The sequence below is a fragment of the Ictidomys tridecemlineatus genome, chromosome 9 (assembly GCF_052094955.1).
Source record: "Ictidomys tridecemlineatus isolate mIctTri1 chromosome 9, mIctTri1.hap1, whole genome shotgun sequence".
Lineage (NCBI taxonomy): Eukaryota > Metazoa > Chordata > Mammalia > Rodentia > Sciuridae > Ictidomys > Ictidomys tridecemlineatus.
Window position 1 is genome coordinate 29,282,369 of NC_135485.1, and position 20,136 is coordinate 29,302,504.

The 20,136-nt window shown below is 39.5% G+C and overlaps 1 protein-coding gene across 6 annotated transcripts in view; it reads right to left on the reverse strand.

The window, feature by feature from the left end:
* Positions 1-8,757: 8,757 nt before the first annotated feature.
* Tlr1 (toll like receptor 1) overlaps positions 8,758-20,136 on the reverse strand; it is a 38,106-nt gene continuing 26,727 nt past the window's right edge. Inside the window, exons 1-4 of one of the 6 annotated variants that reach the window (XM_078021190.1) lie at positions 17,462-17,549; positions 14,982-15,068; positions 13,317-13,382; positions 8,758-11,410 (exon numbers count right to left, since the gene is read on the reverse strand). In XM_078021190.1, the coding sequence (XP_077877316.1) occupies positions 8,957-11,344 (2,388 nt within the window). In that variant the 5' untranslated portion in view covers positions 11,345-11,410; positions 13,317-13,382; positions 14,982-15,068; positions 17,462-17,549 and the 3' untranslated portion in view covers positions 8,758-8,956. Of the gene's footprint in view, positions 11,411-13,316; positions 13,383-14,148; positions 14,844-14,981; positions 15,069-17,461; positions 17,550-20,136 lie in introns of those variants that run through there. The other 5 variants (XM_078021191.1, XM_013356218.4, XM_078021189.1 and 2 more) reach the window with 5 other exon arrangements.

The window sequence follows — 20,136 nt, forward strand, 5'->3', positions numbered from 1 at the left end:
TCACAAGTTGTAGGTGAGCCTGGGCAACTTAGCAAGACTCTGTCTCAGAATAAAAACTAAAAATGACTGGGATTGTAACTCAGTGGTAGAGTGCCTCTTCAATTTCTAGTACCACCAAATACTTTATTAATTGATTAAATAATTTTAATTAGGTCTATATGACAGCAGAATGCATTTTTAGTTTTTAATATAATCCATCATATGAAAATATGAGTTCACAAGTACTCAATATAAAAAAATACTAACATGATATTTTTACCATGTCTTTGAATTGTGGTGTGTTTTACACTTACAGCCCATTTTCAATTCAGCCTTGCCACATTCCAAGCCTTCGTGGCCATATATGATCAGTGATCGTCATTTTGGACATGGAGCACTAGAACCTTAAGTTAATAAATGGCCATCCTACAATTAGCCCACAAAGTGGAAGTCCAACTCATCCATTTTTCCCCAGTGATGCTGAACACACGTATTTCCCATTTCCCCTGCAAGCTACCCTCTGACTCCAGCCCCTGGGCTCTTTCTCAAACCAGCTCTGCTCATTCCGTAAATGATCTCAGTGGAGAGGCAGCTGCCTCTGCAGAGTCAAGGGCACATTACTGCTCAGCTTCACCCCGACTTCACCCCTTCAGTGACCTCACACTGTTTCCTTGAAGCTGGCCAAGGTGCGCTTGTTTACACCACGAAACCAACAGTATGAATCAGCTATACGGTTGTATACTCCAAATTGGCCAGGACCTGTGTCCTCGGCAGTCAATTCCACGTGCTCTAAGGGCAAGAAAGTAAACAATATGTACTGAAGTGGAATGGGGATCAAAGATACATAAATATTAAAGAAAAAATAATGGGAAAGAGAAAGAAATGGAAGGGAAGAAGGACAGAGGCTCCAAAGAAGAAAACAAAAAGAGAGGAGAAAGAATGGGGACAAGAGAAGTGGAGACAAGCAGGAGGCAAGGCAAGAATAGGAAGGACGTGGAGACAGAAGAGAGAAAATAAAGGTTCAGGCTGAACAGGGGAGCAGGAGGGAAGAGTGGATCAGAAGAGGAGGAGGCCTGGGCTTCTCACCCCCCAGGGGCAGTTATTCTTATAACCTCATTAATGAGCTTCTTAGCGTTGATCTTAGGGAGAGGTGGAGACCATGTCAGCATGAGGAATTCCCCTTGATTTCCTTGTTTGCCTCCCAACCTCATATCTTTATTTTGATTATAACTGAAAAAAATATATACTGAATTATGCCAAGATATTTTCCAGTACATCCAATGCTCTGCGAGAGCCAGCTTATTCCAGTTCATGAGAGCACATTTTTAATTCTCAATGACTTTGTGAACCAGTTGTTTAATAAAACCATTATTAAAAATTAAATCATGTTGACTTGCATTTAATCATCTATATTAAAAGCAAAGGAAGTAAGTACTCAGAACTCATCCTTTCCTGATTATTTAACTATGTACTTGCTATTATTACACTCTTGAGGTTACCGTCTCTTGGATCCGTCCTGTGGAAGCACTGTAACAGTATGTTCATGAGCATCTCTTTCCAACTCTGTCTTCAATGATGCCACAGTTGCACCTTGAAATTGGCTACAGTGGGAATATTTACATCAAAGATTGTTTTAAAAATAAAGAATCTATTATTAGATATTTACCAGCACGCCACTGCATTTGGTGTCATTGATATCTGATTGTTTTTTTTTAAGCAGAAAAAAGAAAACAAAGCATTTCTGTAACTTAATGACTCACTTTTTTAAGAGCAATATTTTGGCAGGGATTTATATTATCTCTTACTTTTTGTTAAATTGTTTTTCAGTGTTTACATTATCACGATGTGTGGGATATTGAGGCATGGCTAAAAGCCACATCATACACTTGGATGACAGTCTGTAGTTAGACTTCTTGGTTTTCCTTTGTTAATAAGTGCCTCCTATTTCATTTTTCCCATTTGCCGCACATTCACAAATTGCTCTCAAAGTCAAAGTTTTAATAAAACCAAATCTATTAAATAAATGATCACCTCCCTCAAATGACTTTTTGTCATCTCGCTCAAGTAGGTACTGGCTCTGTCTAGGACAGCTGCAGAGTGAACGTCATCGCCCCTCTCCTGGGTTACAGCTTCTGCTCTCTGGATGCATCGCACCTTCTTTCTTGGCTTCTGTCTGTTACAGTGGGACATAGCGTCCAGTATTTCCCAGCAAAGAAATAACTTGGAGGGGGAATTTGAATGTCATGCCTCACATTTGGTAATTGGCTCCATATCAAGTTCTAAGCTGCAAATAATTTCCCCATACAGTTTGAAGACATATTCATTTATATACATACAAACATATAGGATGTTTATATATAGAGAGAAAAAATATATATATAATGTTTATATATATATAAAAGATATAGATATATACATAGAGAGAGACAAATTTAAAGAGATAAATATATATAAAGAGAAATTTTTCTGATATTTGCTACCAGTTTAGTTTCCAATTTCTTGTTTCCCCATTTACAATGTATAATTTATCTATTTGTTCATTTCCTCGCTTGATTTAACATAGAGCTATTTCCGGTTTTTAAGCAGCTAAATTTTATTTCTGTTCTGATTTTATTTCACCTCAGAAACCCCAGGACAATCTAAATGGAACATGATGGACAGCTCAGCTCCAGTTCTATAATGAGTGGTTTAAGATAATGAGGATAAGAGTAATGATGATAACAGCAATTAGTAATAAAAACCAGTATGGTTACGGTGACTATCATTTATTGAGCTTTTGCTTTGTGTCTGGCGCTGTTCTGTGGACTTTTCATGTCTCAACTTATTTAATCCTCTTAACAACAATATAAGAGAGGTACAGTTATTATTACTTTAATTCTACGTGCAGGATAATAAAGCAGAGAGTTATTTCAGCACCCAAGGTTACTACAAGGAAGTGGAACAGCCAGGACTCAGGCCGTGGGGGTCTGTCTCTGGGATGCACTTCCTACCCAGTGTGTCAGTTTAGAGTGAGGAGAAGAGTCTTCGTAAGTCCTCTGGACACACTATGCCGCGCAATGTCAGAAACCACTGGTTTCTTACAACCGCCATCTGAAAGAGATACGGTTATTACACCTATTTTTCAAATGAAGGAAAAGAAACTGAGAGGTTAGAGTCTTAATCCAAGGACACACTGCTACAGAGAAATGGAACCAAGATTTAATACCAGAATGCCTGTTTCCAGCCCCATTTATAACTTTATTCTCAGCACTCCCCCACCTCTGGTGGAGACTAAATTTTGACTTCGATTTGTTGATTATAGATTTTCCAAGTACAGAAAAATGTAAAAACAAAACAAACACCAACCAGGGCATGTCATGCTGATGTTTTTGTATATTTTATCTAGACCCTTTTCTATGCATGTTTTAGCACAGCTGAAACCACAGCATACATAAGGTTTCATAACCTGTGCTCTTCGTTCATATTATAAAATAAGCACTAATGTACATTAATAAAAGACTTCCTATAACTTTTTTAAATTGTGATAAAATACCTAACATAAAATTTAACTCTATACAATATTTTAGATGCTTATGAAATCATGTCCTCAAATGAGCACAACACATTCCTCCTTTGGTGGAAGTTTGAAGTTTTTCAAATTTCTCATTCATCAGTGAACCTGCAATTAACATACTCATGAATAATTTCTTTTCCACATTTCAATTTATTTCCTTAGGATAGATTCCTAAAAATGGAATTACCAGATCAAAGAGCATTAATATTTTTAAACTCTCCATATATATTGCCCAAGTACTTTGCTCTCCAGTTATGGCCATATAAAACACACATATAAAATACTTGACTTTCACTAGTATAGCAAGCTGATAAAATGGAAATATGTTATTCTCCAATTTTTGTGGAGTTCCTGTGAGTGAGGTGTGAGAGTAAATGGCTGGTTTGGGGCCTTTTACCGAGCACCTGCCTCTAGCCAATAAAAGAGGTCAGAGAGGCTGAGATGGGTTAAAATTTAGTAGAGAATTTTGGAGCCAAGCTTTGCTGTTCATGAGTCCTTTAAGAAGGGCATGTGGACTGTGCTTCCTCTTAGCTGAATCCTAGGAAGAGGGGCTTCACCTGAACCATTTAGAAAGCTCATTGTGTGAATTCTGTAGTTTGGGGACATATTGGACCAATCTTTAATTCATACCTGAAAATCTAAAGGTCATGGCTAGCTACTCTGAGGGTACATTTTGCAAATAATGAAATCAAGGTTTAAGAAGTTTAAGTCTTTGGTTCAAGGCCATCCACATACATGTAATGAAGCCAGAATTAAAACCCAGATCTTCGAATTCAGAGCTTGCATACTTACCCATTCTGTGATACTTCTCATTATCTTTGGAATCTTTCTCATTTTCATTATTTTGTATTTATCCATATTTTGACTTGAATTATTTTGACTTGAATTCTTCATCTCCCAACTACTTGGAATTCTTTGGCAGGAGACCCCACCAACATGATTTCAACCTTGTAGAAACCTCCCTAGACCCTGAAGAGATCAGGTATTTACACGTAGGACGGATCTCAATCCTCAAAATCTTGAGTTTGCTAGATAAACTCAAGCAACTTTAGGCCCTCCTTCAGATATATATTTTAGTCTAACACAGGGGTATAGGTTGAAATGTGTATCCCCAAACCTCAGTATCTCAGAACATGACCATTTTGGAAATAGGATTGTTGTAGATGCAATTAAGTAAGGTAAGGTTATGAGTCTGGTTCCTGATCCAGCATCGTTGGTGTCCTTATAAAATGAGGAAATTTGGACACATAGACAGGCATAGAGGGAGGATGGTGTGAAGGGACAGAGGAAGAAAACCTCCAGATACAAGTCAAGGAGAGGCTGGGAGCAGGTCTTTCCCTTCCCCTTCTCAAAAGGGGCCAGCCCCAGCCATTCCCTGATTTTGGATGCCCAGCCCCTAGAACAATGAATCAATAAATGTCTAAATGTTGCGTAGGTCACCCTTTGTGGTGTCTTGCTACAGCAGTCCCTGAAATCTAAGCACAACTGCTTGCTGAGCAGTTGAAACTTGATTGTGAAACCCTGAAGTTCAATACAGGAAGTGCGGTCACCCTAGAGAAAACAGGAAAATCCAGTAATAACAGCAGTTGCAACTCCGTTAGAGTTTTTGTATCTTTAGCATACATTTCATGGTTTGAATGTGCTCCTCACCGTTACGTTTCATAGAAATTTAGATGATGTTCCCTAAATCTCTAAGTTTTAACTCCACAGCTTGATTTAAGACAATTTTGACAATATGATCTTTTTTATAATAAAAATTTATTTGGGATTATATGAAAACAGTTATCCAATGGATTCTTTTTATTTGTTCTTTTTAGGTATACATGACAGTAGAGTGTATTTTGGCAAATCATACATACATGGAGTATAATTTATTTTAATTAGGATCTCATTTTGTGGTTATACACGATGTGGAGTTTCACTGGTCATGTATTCATATGTGAACATGTGAAAGTGATGTCTGATTCATTCTACTGCCTTTCCTATTTCCATCCCCCCTCCCTTTCCTTCACTCCCCTTTGTCTAATCCAATGAACTTCTGTTCTTTCCACCCCTGCCTGTATTATATGTTAGCATCTACATAGGAGAGAGAACATCTGGCCTTTGTTTTTGGGCGGGGGACTGGCTTATATCACTTAGCATAATACTCTCAATGAACTTTCCACATTTATATTCTACTGTCATTTTTCATGAACTTCATGACCCAATTAAACTGGGACACCAGTCCCTGCCTTTGCTCTCTGAACCTCTCTATTTAGAATGGTGTTTCCATCGCGCATCACCACACATTGAACATTCCAAAGTTAAATTCTTCCTCCAAGACCTGACAGAAAAACTACCATTTTTAAGAAGACTCATTTCAGTTAAGTTAGAAGATTTCTAAACCTTCATTCTGTATTCTTGTTATTTTTTATTTTAGTTACTCAGATATATATATATATATATATATATATATATATATATTCCTCTAATTCACTGTAAGTTCCAATTATTTGGGTACCCCCAATCTCCTCTTGTAAAAGGGGAAACTGAGACAAGAACTTTGTGTACAGATTGTTTGCAGAAGTAATGTCAGAGCTCAAGAGCGAGAGGACTGAGAAGAGTAAAACAAAGAAAAGAAATTCAGCCCAGAGGGAATCACACACTGGTCTTCCCTATGGGTGAGTATGACTCAGTGCTATTGGAGACTGTTCAGGAAACACTATAGACTATGTCCCAGTCTTTAACCCAAGAATAGAGGAGTATTTTTCTAGTGGCTCCCACCCTGTGGTGGTCAAGGATTGCCTTCAAATGATGTCTTTCACTTACAGGTTTGGGGCTGTGTCAGAACAGTTGAACAAGATTCCACAACCATCTCTCATGTAGCTGTATTAGTGAAGCCATGGGGCATGAGGTGAGAGATGTGGTGCAGTTATGACAAAATGCTGTCAGGTTACACTTGCCCCAAGCTAGCTGATGGATTGAAAAGAACATGTGATAAATATAAAAGGATATGTGATAAACATAAGAGGATATGTGATAAATATAAAAAAAAAATACATGGTCTGGGGCCGCAGCTCAGTGGTAGAGCATTTGCCTTGCATGTGTGAGGCACTGGGTTCGATCCTCAGCACCACATAAAAATAAAGAAATAAATAAAGATATTGTATCCATCTACAACTAAAAAAATACATGACATAGTCCATTCCTATCTGCTTAATAGTTCTCCAAAGATAGGTGTGGAGAGTGGGGATTTGACTTGTGGTCTGACGGCCTCAGGGCTGTGGTTGTGCTGGGAACTTCCTATGTGAAGGTGCAGGTCAAGTGGCCCAGTTGCTATGGTGACGCCCGCCTGAGGAAACTGTGCAAAGGTGCACAGTTGGGACCTTGAGCTTAGGCACCAGGTCCTGGGGATACAGAATTCTGAGCACCACAAGATAACCCTAATGTCTCACCAGTTCTGCATCCTTCAAATTGCCCACTTTGCTGAAACTTTCCCACAAATAACCTGTTGATAAAACCTATATAATCAATATGCTGAGCTAGCTCTGAGTCAGTCAAACTCCTTCACAGTTTGGCTACCCGCCTGGCCCCAGCTTTTTCTTCCTCTATGTCTGTCTGCCTGTCTTTATTTTTTGGGGGGGGGCAGATATGGGAGTTATTGGGGATTAAACCCAGGAGCACTAAACCACTGAGCTACACCCTCAGCCCTATTTTGTATTTTATTTAGAGACAGGGTCTCACTGAGTTGCTTAGGGCTTTGCTAAGTTGCTGAGGCTGGCTTTGAACTCACCATCCTCCTGCCTAAGTCTCTCGAGCCACTGGGATTACAGGCGTGTGCCACCCCGCCTGGCTCTGTCTTTTCTTTATCCCCTATCACCTCCACTGGTGTTTCCCAGAATTAAAGGGTGCAGCTGAGAGCTGGGGCCAGAGCATATAGGAGTGCTGTGTACTGTACAGATAGGAGTGCTGTGCACACTGCACCTCAACTACATTCTTCCTTCTGGTCAAAGGAGAAAGGTTTTTGTGCATATTAGTTTATGCAACTAGAATCTCAGCAAGAGCTCCAGACACAGGAAACCAGATTTGGAATTTCCATCTGAACCAAGGTGGAATACTATCTTGGTTTGCATTCCCACAGAAGCAGGCTCTTGCTAGGTGTGGTGGTGCACACCTGTAATCCCAGCAACTTGGAAAGCTGAGATGGGAGGATCACAAGATGGAGGCCAACCTTGGCAAATTAGCGAGGACTTAAGTAACTTGGCAAGACCTTGTCCCAAAATAAAAAATAAAATGGGCTGGGAATATGACTCAGTAGTAAAATGCCCCTGGTTTCAATCCCTGGTACCAAAAGGAAGAAGGAGAAGGAGAAGGAGAAGGAGAAGGAGAAGGAGAAGGAGAAGGAGAAGGAGAAGGAGAAGGAGAAGGAGGGGAGGGGAAGAAAGGGGAGGGGAGGGGAGGGGGACATGGAGAAAGAGGGGGAAGGAGAGGGAGAAGGAGCAGGAGAGGAGAAGAAGACTCTTAGTGAAGGATGCAACAGCTCCCAGGAAACATCCATACAAGAATGAGAAAATGAGAAAAAAAGTAAAAGAGCACTCTGTTGGGAGCTGGGGATGTGGCTCAAGCGGTAGCTCGCTGGTCTGGCATGCGTGTGGCCAGGGTTTGAGCCTCAGCACCACATACCAACAAAGATGTTGTGTCCGCCGAAAACTAAAAACTAAAAAATAAAATAAATATTAAAAAAAGAGCACTCTGTTAAACCATTTCTACTGTGGACAATCAGAGATTATCTTATCCCACTTGGGAAAATCAGAAAGAGTATAAAGTACACCCCAGATTTATCTCCAAAAATGGAAGAGAAAAGTTGGAGGATTTATCCACCAATTCTCTTTCTGACATTGGTTGAAGGCTGCTTCTAAGAACTCTACAGCTTTTCTGAATTGCCCTTTTTGTGAGCCTCTTGGTCTGGGGAAAAAAAAAAAAAGCGAAAAAAACCTCAGGCATAGAGTCTCTGGCATTAGCAAGGAGCAGCCTTCAAGATGAAAAGGCAAATGCTGAGTAGAAACGCAGAGGGCACCAACAGCTGCAGAAATTTGCTGTAGGAACCCAGTTATAGGTAGGTAGGTCATGGAGTTTTCTAATATTGATCTCAGCACACAGAAATACATCACTGAAGAGAAACAAATGCTCCTCTTGATTTCATGATAAATTCAATGAATGTAGTTATAGAAAAAAGATGAATCAAATTTAACATTAAATCAATTTAATTGAAATTATATCATTTCATTAATTTTTATTGCCACATAAAAATGATGAACAGAGGCCTTGAAATTACACATTATTAACTACATCGTGAAGTTAAATTCCTGTTTAGATTTATGTTGATACAAAATAAAGTCGTTGTTGGAACTTCCAAAAACAGCAACTTTGAGAAGAGAAATATTTTCAGCTCTGTGTGTGATTTATTTCTTTTCCTTGGGCCGTCAACTTAATGCGAATGGCTGCTCTTAAGTTTGCCCAAAAAAGTCCATGTTTGCTCTTTTCCATGGGCCATTCCAAATAAGTTCTTTGTGCCATAAGAGTTCTGAGCTTGTGGTAGTTGCTAGGAATGGAGTACTGTGGAATGGGTTCTAGCAAGATCAGAATTAAGTTATCAAAAGCTTTATGGAAGAGATTGTGGTGGGCAAAGTACAGCTCATAATGGCACCACTCACTCTGGACAAAGTTGGGGGACAAAACAAAGATGGACTTGTAGCTCTTCTCAATGCAATTTATGATATTTTCCACAATGCTCTTGCCAGGAACAAAGTTTCTTTCATGGAGACAGATCCGGATATCTTCTTTTTCTAGGTTTGGGAGTAATTCACCCTTTACCCAGGCAGAATCATGCCCACTGTATGAAATAAAAGCATGGAACTGGAGATTTCTTTGGAGTTCTTCCAAGGGGATGTTCCTAGTCCTATGCCGAGTCTGGGCCCACTGACACACCATCCTGAGATACCAGGGCAGATCCAAGTAGAGGCAGAAGAAAGTCACAGAACCAGCTAACACCAGCACCACGACCCCAATGGTGGCAATCAGCAGACCTGTGTTACAGGATAATGGAGACACATGGAAGTCCTTTAGTGGGGTTCCCTTATAGCTTTCTGGGTAGTCACACTTATAAGCATCAGGCCAGCCCTCTACCACTTCACTTGGTAGTTGGCCTATATGTTGGATGAAGTCTCTGAGCTCACATGTGCATTGGAATGGGTTGCTCCCTGCTTGTATTGACTTCATTTTCTGGCAGCTCTGGAAGAAATCAGCTGATGGGTGGGCAATAGAATTATGGTCAATGATCAGTACAGAGAGGCTGCTGAAGGTACCACATCCAGGAAGGTCAGCTAAAGAATTGAATGCTACGTTGAGTTCCTGCAAAGCTTCCAGATAGGTGACCTCTTTAGGGATGTTCATGATTCTGTTATTGTGAAGATCAAGTACCTTGACCTTGGGAGGCAAACAGCTGAAAACTAAGTCAGTAAGTATATTTGAAGACAGATTTAAACTTAATAAACTTTTAGTCCAAGAGCACGTCTTCTCATCTTCTTCATACCTTAAAGAATTCTGGCTAACATCCAATTGTTGCAGAGACTTCATCTCCGAAGTCATATGAATTATGTTTGCAAGTTTTTTTAATTGATTCATTTGTAAACTAAGTGTTTTCAACTCAATTAAGTTTCCACAATCTTTAAAAACCATGTCGGTTAAGAGATTATTGGAAAAATCCAAATGCAGAAATGGGCTAATTTGGGATGGGCAAAGCATATGGATCATGTGGGTACCAGACACTGTAACGTTCTGGATATTCATATTTGAAAAGATCTTATAGATGTTACTTTGTGGGAAACTGAAGACATCACTGACAACTTGGTGTATCGACAAGGCCTTCAGAGAAGTATGAGAATAATCAAAATCCCTCGAGTCAAGTTGATCTTGTAGTTTCACATTTGATATGGAAAAATATTCTATGGTTGTTGGCCAAACCGATTGGAGGATATTAATGAATGAATTCCAAGTTGTTTCAATGTTGTTCAAGGTAAGATTCAATAGCCTTGGATTGTTTTGAAGTTTTACCAAAGCACTTAGGAAATAAGAACACTCACTGTCCAGCACACATTTGATATTAGACAGTTCCAAACTTATTGCAGTGCTTACTGACATATCCAAAATAAAACGGAATGCCTTTTTCATAGGAAAAACAATATGCAGACTGTCTGTGTTAAAGTCCTGAAGACTCTCAGGATCTTCTTTTTCCCCATAAGTCTCTCCTAAAACTAGTAAAATCTTACTGATATTCAAATGAGCAATTGGTTGCACACCAGATTTTTCTAACTGTGTAGCACTCAATCCCAGAAATTTTAGCTGAGACATGCTGCCAAACTCTTTGCATATGGGCAGTGCTTCGAACATATTAAATGAAAGGTCTAAGTGCTTGAAGTTCACTGCAGGGTGGCAAGATATCGTCCTCAACTTGTTGTGGGACAAATCCAAGTACTCCAATTCCTGGTTGAATCTGAAAACACTGATATCAAGATACTGGATTCTGTTGTGAGAAATTATCAAAATCCTGAGCTTTGACAGTGATAGGATGTCAGAAGTCTGAAGCTCAGATATATAGTTTTGTGAGACATCTAAGGCTGTTGTTTCAAGAGCGAGTTCCTTGGGAATGTGGGTGAGGCCTGTGTTTGACTTGTCAACTAAAAATTCACTTTCGTCAGATAGTTGGATTTTGATCTTCACCACTACCACCAAGATGATAACAAATTGGAAGAGACTAGAATTCTTTTCAGTCATTTTGTAACACTAGACATTCCTGGTATAGTTACTATTCTTCAGAGCATCTTGACACGGGTACAGCTCCTAAGGGGAAAAAACCCATATTAAATGATTATCTCAAATTAAGCATAGCTGACATTAAACATGCTTATTAGAGACTTATAAAATGAAAGCTACACTTGTTATGGTTATAAAACCTAAAATCAGGAAGATAAATGATTATGTGAATTCTAACCAAATAACTAAGAATGGATGGTGTAATGGTTGAAGGGTGGTTTCTCTCAAAAGGTATATCTACCTCCTAATCCCCGGAAACCATGAATGTTGCCTTATTTAGAAAAATAGTTTTTGTAGAAATAAAGTTAAAGACCTTGAAATGGGGGATTGTTCTGGATTATCCAGATGCTTAGTAAATCCAATGATAAGTGTCCCTATAAGAAAGAGGCAGAGAGGAATTTGACAGAGACACCAAGCAGAGGACCACATGAAGGCAGGCGGTGGCTGGAGTAATGTAGCCACAAGGCTAGGAATACCTGTAGCCTAGGTGCTGGAGGAGATTCTAGAGATGCTTCAGCCCTGCCAACACCTAGTTAATGTACTTTCAGCCTCCAGGACTATGAGAGGATAAGTTTCTATATGCTTATCATAATTTGTTACAGCAGCTGTAGGAATCTAAAAGATGGTTCATCTAAAAGATGGTTCTGGCCCTGACCCTTCCAAGCTCATTTAGAACTGAGGCTAAGATTCATCTGGTACCTTAGACATGAAAGGGTGTGTCTCCCCAGGACTTTCTTGAGAGTCCCCCCATATGACTGGATTAGGACTGTTCTTGCATTATCTTCTATTATTGACATATGGTTTGGGCTAACATTTGTCTTGTTCAAAAGCTAATTAAATCATAACAAAAGGTCTTTCAGAAGGTGCATTCACTGAAAACTACAGAATACTCAAGAAAGAAATTGAAGAAGACCTTAGAAGACAAAAAGATCTCCCATGTTCTTGGATAGGCAGAATTAACTTTATCAAAATGGACATGCTACCAAAAGCACTGCACAGATTTAATGCAATTTCTTTAAAAATTCCAATGATGTTCTTCTTAGAAATAGAAAAAGCAGTCATGAAATTTATTTGGAAAATAAGAGCCCAGAATAGCCAAAACATTCTTAGTGAGAAAAGCAGGAGGCATCACAACACCAGATTTTAAATTATACTATAGACTTATAGTAACAAAAACAGCATGGTATTGGCACCAAAACAGGCTTGAATAGAAGAATAGAAGATACAGAGACAAACCCTCATAAATACAGTTAACTCATACTAGACAAAGGCACCAGAAACATGCAATGGAAAAGATAGCCTCTTCAACAAATAGTGCTGGGAAAACTAGAAATCCACATGTAGCAGAATGAAATTTAACCTCTGTCCCTCACCCTGCATAAAACTCAGCTCAGAGTAGTCAAGTGATCTAGGCATTAGACCAGAGACCCAGCACCTACTAACAGAAAAAGTAGGCTCAAATCTCCATCATGGGCTTAGGAACAAACTTCCTCAACAAGACTCCTAAAGCACGAGAGGTAAAATCAAGAATCAATAAATGGAATGGTATCAAACTAAAAAGCTTCTTCACAGAAAAGGAAATAATCAAGAATGTGAAGAGAGAACTACAGAATGGGAGAAAATCTTTGCCACCTGCATCTCAGTGACAGCATTAATCTCCAGGATATATAAAGAACTCAAAAAACTTAACCCCCCCCCAAACACAAATAACCCAACCAATAAATGGGCAAAGGAACAGAACAGGCACTTCACAAAGAAGAAAAACATTCAGTCAACAAAAATATGAAAAAATGCTCAACATCTCTAGCACTTAGATAAATGCAAATTAAAACTACACAGAGATTTTATCTCACTCCAGTCAGAATAGCAATTATCAAGAATATAAGTAACAATAAATATCGGCAAGGTTGTGGGGGGAAAGGTACACTCATACATTGCTGGTGGGACTGCAAATTGGTGCAACCACTCTGGAAAGCAGTCTGGAGATTCCTCAGGACACCTGGAATGGAACCACCATTTGAATCAGTTATCCCACTCCTTGGTATATACCCAAAGGACTATAGCATAGTACAGTGACATAGCCACATCAGTGTGTATAGCAGCTCAATTTACAATAGCTAAGCTATGGAACCAACCTAGATGCCCTTCAACAGATGAATGGATAAAGAAAAATGTGACATATATATGATGGAATATTACTCAGCAATAATAAAGAATACAATTATAGCATTTGGCATATGGATGGAGCTAGAGAATATCATGCTAAGTGAAATAAGCCAATTCCAAAACTCCAAAGTCCAAATGTTCTCCCTAATATTCGGATGCTAACACATAATAAAGGCAGGGATAGGAAGAGTAAAAATTCACTGGATTAACAAAAGAGAATGAAGGGAAGGGAGGGGGGATGGAAATAGGAAAGACAGTAGAAGGAATTGGACATAACTTTCCTATGTTCATATATGAATACACAACCAATAGAGCTCCACATCATGTACAACCACAAGAATGGGATCCTAATTCGAGTAAGGTGTACTCCATATGTGTAGAATATGTTGAAATACACCCTACTGTCATGTATATCTAAAAAGAACAATTTTTTTAAAAGACAAAAAAAAAAGAAGATCTATTCATTAATCTATTTTTTTACCTATTGGCCATGCTTTAGGAACTAGAGACAGAGCAGTGAACAAGACAAAGTCCTATTTCTCAAGGAGTTAATTATCTATCTGATGGGGAGACAGAAAATAAAGAAAGAAATGGCTAACCTTGATTTCATGTAGTGATAAGTGCAACGTAGAAACCCGAAAGCAGTGTGAATTGTAAGTATGAGATGGTGCTTGCTGGGATATTTTTGATTGGCTCATTGGAGAAGGCCTTTTTGAGATGACTCTGGGGTAAAAAATCAGAATCAAGTGAATGATTCACTGTGGAAAAACCTGGGGGTGGGGCATTTTTGGCAAAGGTCCTGAGATGGAATTGAAGTTGGCTTGTCTCAAGAAGAGCAAGGAGATCCCATTAGCACCGTCAACGGGAGCAAAGGTAAGAGGAAGCCAAGATCACACGGGGCCTTGGAGATCATTGCAAGCAGTCAGGGTTCTAACTGGGTGAGAGAGCCAAGGGCAGGGAGCCCTGGGAGGTTCTGAGGAATGGAGTTGTTTCCTTCTCTGTGTTTCCTTCATGGAGTATGTATTTTTCTCAGTGAAGTGCTAGACATTGTCTTAGGTTGTGCCTGTTGCACTAGTTATCAACCCAGGTGGCTCAGATGCCATTTATCATTATCCTTCCAGTGACACATGGTATCAAAGGAGCTGCCTTGGAATGAACCCCGGAGAGTGATACGCCTCTTGCCCCAGACACCCTTCCAGCTGGGGCCGCACAGCCACACAGCTCTCAGAGAACGTATTCAAAATCCCTGGGAACAGCACTGACGAGCAGGCCATGAGCACCAGCAAAGATTCCTCCTCCCACATCCCTGCCCTTATCTCAGCTGGTGCAGAAGAACTTAAATAATCCAACTCCCAGAAACAACCTGGTTGCAAAAGTTCCCCAAGTTAGACATACAAACTGAACTGATTTGCAGAGCTGGCCTTGGACTTACCCTTTGGTAGGAATGTCCAAAGGTACCTTAGTTATCCTCATTTCTTCGAACACAGAGGAAGGCCCCTCTTAATTGCATTCACAAAGACTGAGCAAGAAAGATGAGACAAACATTTAAGTTCGTGTTAAAAGTGAAGGTGGTCTTTTTATGGCACTGATTATATTTGGTGGAAAGGCCTAGAAATTTCCCAAAATATTCCTTCACAACTTCCTAAAAGATTTAAATGGATGAAATTGCCTGTCCCCAAGTATTTAATAAAAGTATAGTTTCCTATCTAGCTAAATTAATTGACTCAAATATCATTAGATGAATTAATTGACTCAACCCCCAGTCCTCATTTTGCTCTGTCATTTAAAATCATCGATTGTTTTGGGGTTTTTTTTAAATTGTTGTATGTTAATTACATTGACTAGTGGGTTTCATTATGGCATATTCTTACCTACACATAACCTAATTTGATCAGTTTTACCCCCCACCATACTCCCTCTTTCCCTTTCCTCTTCCTTCCCAGTGATTTCCTTCCTCTACCCTTAGATAGGCCTTCTATTTTCATGAGACCCCTTTTTTTCCTTTTTTCTCTCTAGCTTCTACATGAGAGAAAACATTACATTTTTATTTCATGCTTTCTTGGCTTATTTTGCTTAACGTGATGTCTTCAAGTTCCATCCATTTTCCTATAAATAACATAATTTCATTCTCTGTGGCTGAATAAAACTCCGTTGTGTGTGTGTGTGTGTGTGTGTGTGTGTGTGTGTGGAGAGAGAGAAAGAGAGAGAGAGAGAGAGAGAGAGAGAGAGAGAGTGTATGATGATTTTATATGGTATATATATAGAGAGAATCATTACTTTAAAGTACTCAATTGACACAACCATTTTTAATTTCTACAATTAAGAAATCTAAGTATTGCACACATAAAGAACTGATTTTAGACATTTACAGGATCTATAAATTTTATATACCAAACTTGCTAAACTCAATGAAAATCCATGTTTCAATTCTCTAAACAAAATATATTTTGCTCAAAGTCTGAATGACAGTCACTAACATTCATCTATATTAGAAGCTCAAAATTCTTTTACTACCAAATAAATGATTACTTACTGAATTGAACAGTTAAAGGAAGCTGTGGGCCAATTAATTTAAAAGCATAAGAACCTTCAGGTTTGTTTGTCTTTTTTTTTGTGATTATGGTAGGTGTAGCCCCACGTTGGATGATTCAGGGAGGCAATACATTTGAACCTGCTTGGTTTGGAGACTTTGGGGGCATTAAGTTGGTATTTCACTGATCCTCATGTATACTTCTCAAACAATCTGGCCCTGAAGTTCAGTCCTGCAAATACATAACACAAGACTTCTCTGCACCAAATCAACTAGCTATGAACCACAAGATAAAAGGATTGGAACCAGTTTGAGAGATTTTTCTGCTTGGTTTCCATGTGGTTTTGCGAACCTTTGCTTTTTGTGGAGAAGATGGAATCACTTTCAGTTCTTTTGAACAAACTGAAGGTGACCTTAAAAACATTTTCAAAAACCTACCATTCCTCCTGACCTCTAGCTCTCCAGAACAGTTTCAGTGTTCTCAGAAAAAGGGTGGGGACAACCCCAAATAAAAACTAAAATAAACCCACCCATTCCAACAGAGGAGCTGGAGACGTGCATATCCTACGCTAGCCTGTTTTTTTTGGTTTTTTTGTTTTTTTTTTTCCTTTTAATTAGTATAACGAAATAGCTAAGGCAGGCTACTCAAGAAAAGAGGTTGATTTGGACTCACAGTACTGGTCCAAATAAAGGTTCTGCATCTGGTGATGATCTTTTTGCTGGCAGTCCCAACGCAGTGCAGGCATCTCGTGGCACGTGTGTGTGTGTGTGTGTGTGTGTGTGTGTGTGTGTGTGTCTTCTGGTCTTTCTCTCTCTTCTTATAAAGACTCAATCATGGAACTCACCCTAATTTACCTAATTTACCTAATCCTCACTCCCTTCCAAAGGCCCCACCTCTAAATCCCAGAATCAGTTTGAGTTTCCACCCACTTAACACCTCACCGTAGGGATTAAATTCCAAGACGTGAACCCTTGGAAGAACACACTCTAACCATAAGCAAACCATCACATGTCCCATTTTCCTGAACATTTTCAATGCAAAGACTGTGGATGGAGAGGGACGAGGGGAAGGGTAATGTCATCTAAAATTTAAAAACGGGAAGCTCTGAAAGAAAGCCAGAAAACCTCCGTGATCCAAATGTTTATCTTCCTACTTAAAAAATCTCTCTTGAAAGCAAATCACACATGAAGTATCATCCAGTAAAATAAATTTTTTCTCTGATTTAGGATTAGGAGCTGATAAAAAAAAATGCTAGTTCAAACCACACAATAAGTATATATATGAAATAGAACCCAGGGCTTAGAGGCTTCTGCAATTTCTACACCCAGTAACTAGCTACACCATTATTTTCTTTTGTGGAATAAAATAAGATGTTGCTTACCAAGACAACCTGCTAGTCTGTTCTCTGTTAGGCAGCCTTTAAGAAATTCAAGTAACTTCCGTGAACTTTTATTTCATTGGCAACCAGATTCAGTGTTGGGAAAAAAAAAAAAAAAAGACAAGAAAGCTCTTTTATGCCATCTACTGAAGTCCACTGGGATTACACATCGCAGTAAGAATGAGCTTTTCTCCTTTTCAAATATAAAATAGGGTCTGTGGGCCAATTGATAGAATTGTGCTCAAAGAGAATCATGTCCCTTCACTACAGTCAGCTCACTGCTGTTGACACCAACAAAGTAAAGGAGGCAATGTTAATAATCCATAGATTTTTACGACTGAATTCAAAAAGCCTATTCCAGTGGTGTGCTGGGAGAGGCAGGGGTGTGGGTCTGGGTGTGTTTCAGCTGCTTTGCTCTTCTTCTAGCTTTTTGGTTTGTTTTGGAGGTAAGGGGGATGAAACCTAGGGGCTCTCTACCACTGAGCTACATCTCCAGCCCTTTTTATATTAACTTTGAAACGGGGTCTTGCTAAATTGTTGAGGCTGCCTTCAAACTTGCAATCTTCCTGCCTCAGTCTCCCAAGGAGCTGGGATTATAAGCATGCACCACCACATCTAGCTTCCTCTGGCTTTTTGATCAATGCACTACTGTCGGAGTCCAGCTCCAACAGGGGGTCTCAGGAGAGGAAGGGATGGTGAGGAGTCGGCAAAAGGGGGGTGGAGAAACAACACAGACACCAAAGTGAAGGTGCTGAATCCCAATCTTTGCTTGTGAAGTTAATCATATATACTTTTCATTTTGGCAGGCTCACAGTACTTTATGATTACAAAACAGAAATAATTATTCAAAGAAACAAAGTATTACATAGCTACAATTAGAATAGAAGAATGTATCTTGGCTTCTGCATAAGTAAGCATTTTTACTTTCAGTTCGAGTTTGGCTTTGAGCTGTTTCTGCTTAGTTAGCTTTTAATAATAATTAGAAATGTCCCAGACTACTGGCCTATACCTTGACTATTCTTTCTTGACTTACTGACTGGAACCGGTGCCATGATTACAGCAAGTGGTTAACTTAAAAAGAGAGGCTACTAATTTTAATCAAACAAGAGCAAGAGCACAAACCATTGTGCACAGGAACAAGAACAAGTTGCCCAGTACTAAGCACTAATCTGTTTTCTTAACATTAATTCTTCTTCTCTAGATTTTAATTTAATTTCTCAAAACCTTCCTTGACAGGAATACAGCGAGTTTTTCATTAGACATTAACAATTTACGCTCCACAGCTGAATCATTGCATTTAGAGCAAACATATCTATTCTTTAGAAGTAGTTGCATTAATGGGGAAAGTCATGTTTTTTCCTTCATACTTAATGGTCATATGAGAAGTCGCAACTATACTTATTAAAGGAATACAAAGACAAACCGGCCCATTCCCAGAAATATACTGTGCTCCTCCAGAGTATGGACGCCTTGCGCCATCCACCTCAGTAGGGCCTTGCCATTGCCTGAGTCAGGGGAGGGGCGCAGCACACTACCTCAGTGACTGACAGCAGAAAGAGCAAGGGTTAAGATTAAAGTATTACTGCAATACATCCATAAAGAGGGAAGCTAATTTATGTGCTATGAAATGGATGATAATCATGTTTTTAAAAAATTTGTAGTTGTAGATGGACAGCAGGCCTTTATTATATTTATTTTTTGTATGTGGTGCTGAGGTTTGAACCCAGGGCCTCACACAGGCTAGGCAAGCATTTACCACTGAGCCACAACCCCAGCCCAATCATATTTTTTTTTGACCAATTGGTTTTTAGATCCAAATTGCTGCTGATTTTTTTCCATTGATATTTCCCAGCTTTTTGGAAAACATGATTTTTAAACACTGTGTCAAAAGCATACTAAGACTCTCTGTTTTTTAGATAAGGGCCAGGATACTTCCTTGGGGTTGTTGTGTCAGCAATCTCAAGTGAGGCATTCTGATGGCTCCACTCTTGTCTTTTAAACCAACAACAACAAAAATGGCAAAACCACACATGGGCAAACAAAGCTGAGGGATGCCAACCACCTGCCTCTGCACTTGGTGTCTGGTCAAGGTCTGATGTGGGAGGACAGGACGCCTTCTGTATCTCCCTCCACAGCTTTCCCCTGGAATCAGCCTTTCTGCCATGCAGGGAACCAGGTTCAAGTCCCTAAAGTAAGGACTGTGGGCTTCTTTTTGATTTATAATACAGTCTCTCTCCCTCTGCACCCCTCCTTATCTTAGAATTTAACAGGAAAAAATGGTTTACAAATTTATTTCAGAAACTAAAAGAATGACTCTCCCTCCTGCTCATGCACCATTTCTTCACTTAACTCTGTCACTGGAGACAAGGGCAGTGTGTGACTAAGAATTCCGGACCTGGCTCGCCCTGACTCTGAACCCAGGGCTAGAGAGGAAGCAAGTGGGACATCAGGTGAAACTTCCCAGCGCTCCCAGGTCTTGCCTCTCCCCTCAAGTCCTCCAGCGCTCCGAGAGCTGCCCACCTGTCTCCTTGTCCTCTCCTATCCTTGAGCAGACAGACGCACACTGAGATCATGCATATCCGTGATCAGACAGCCACACCCCCAGGAAAGCTCTCATTCTCACAGAATATGGCTTCTTTCTAAACTTTTTCATATTTCATTTAACCCAATGTAACCAA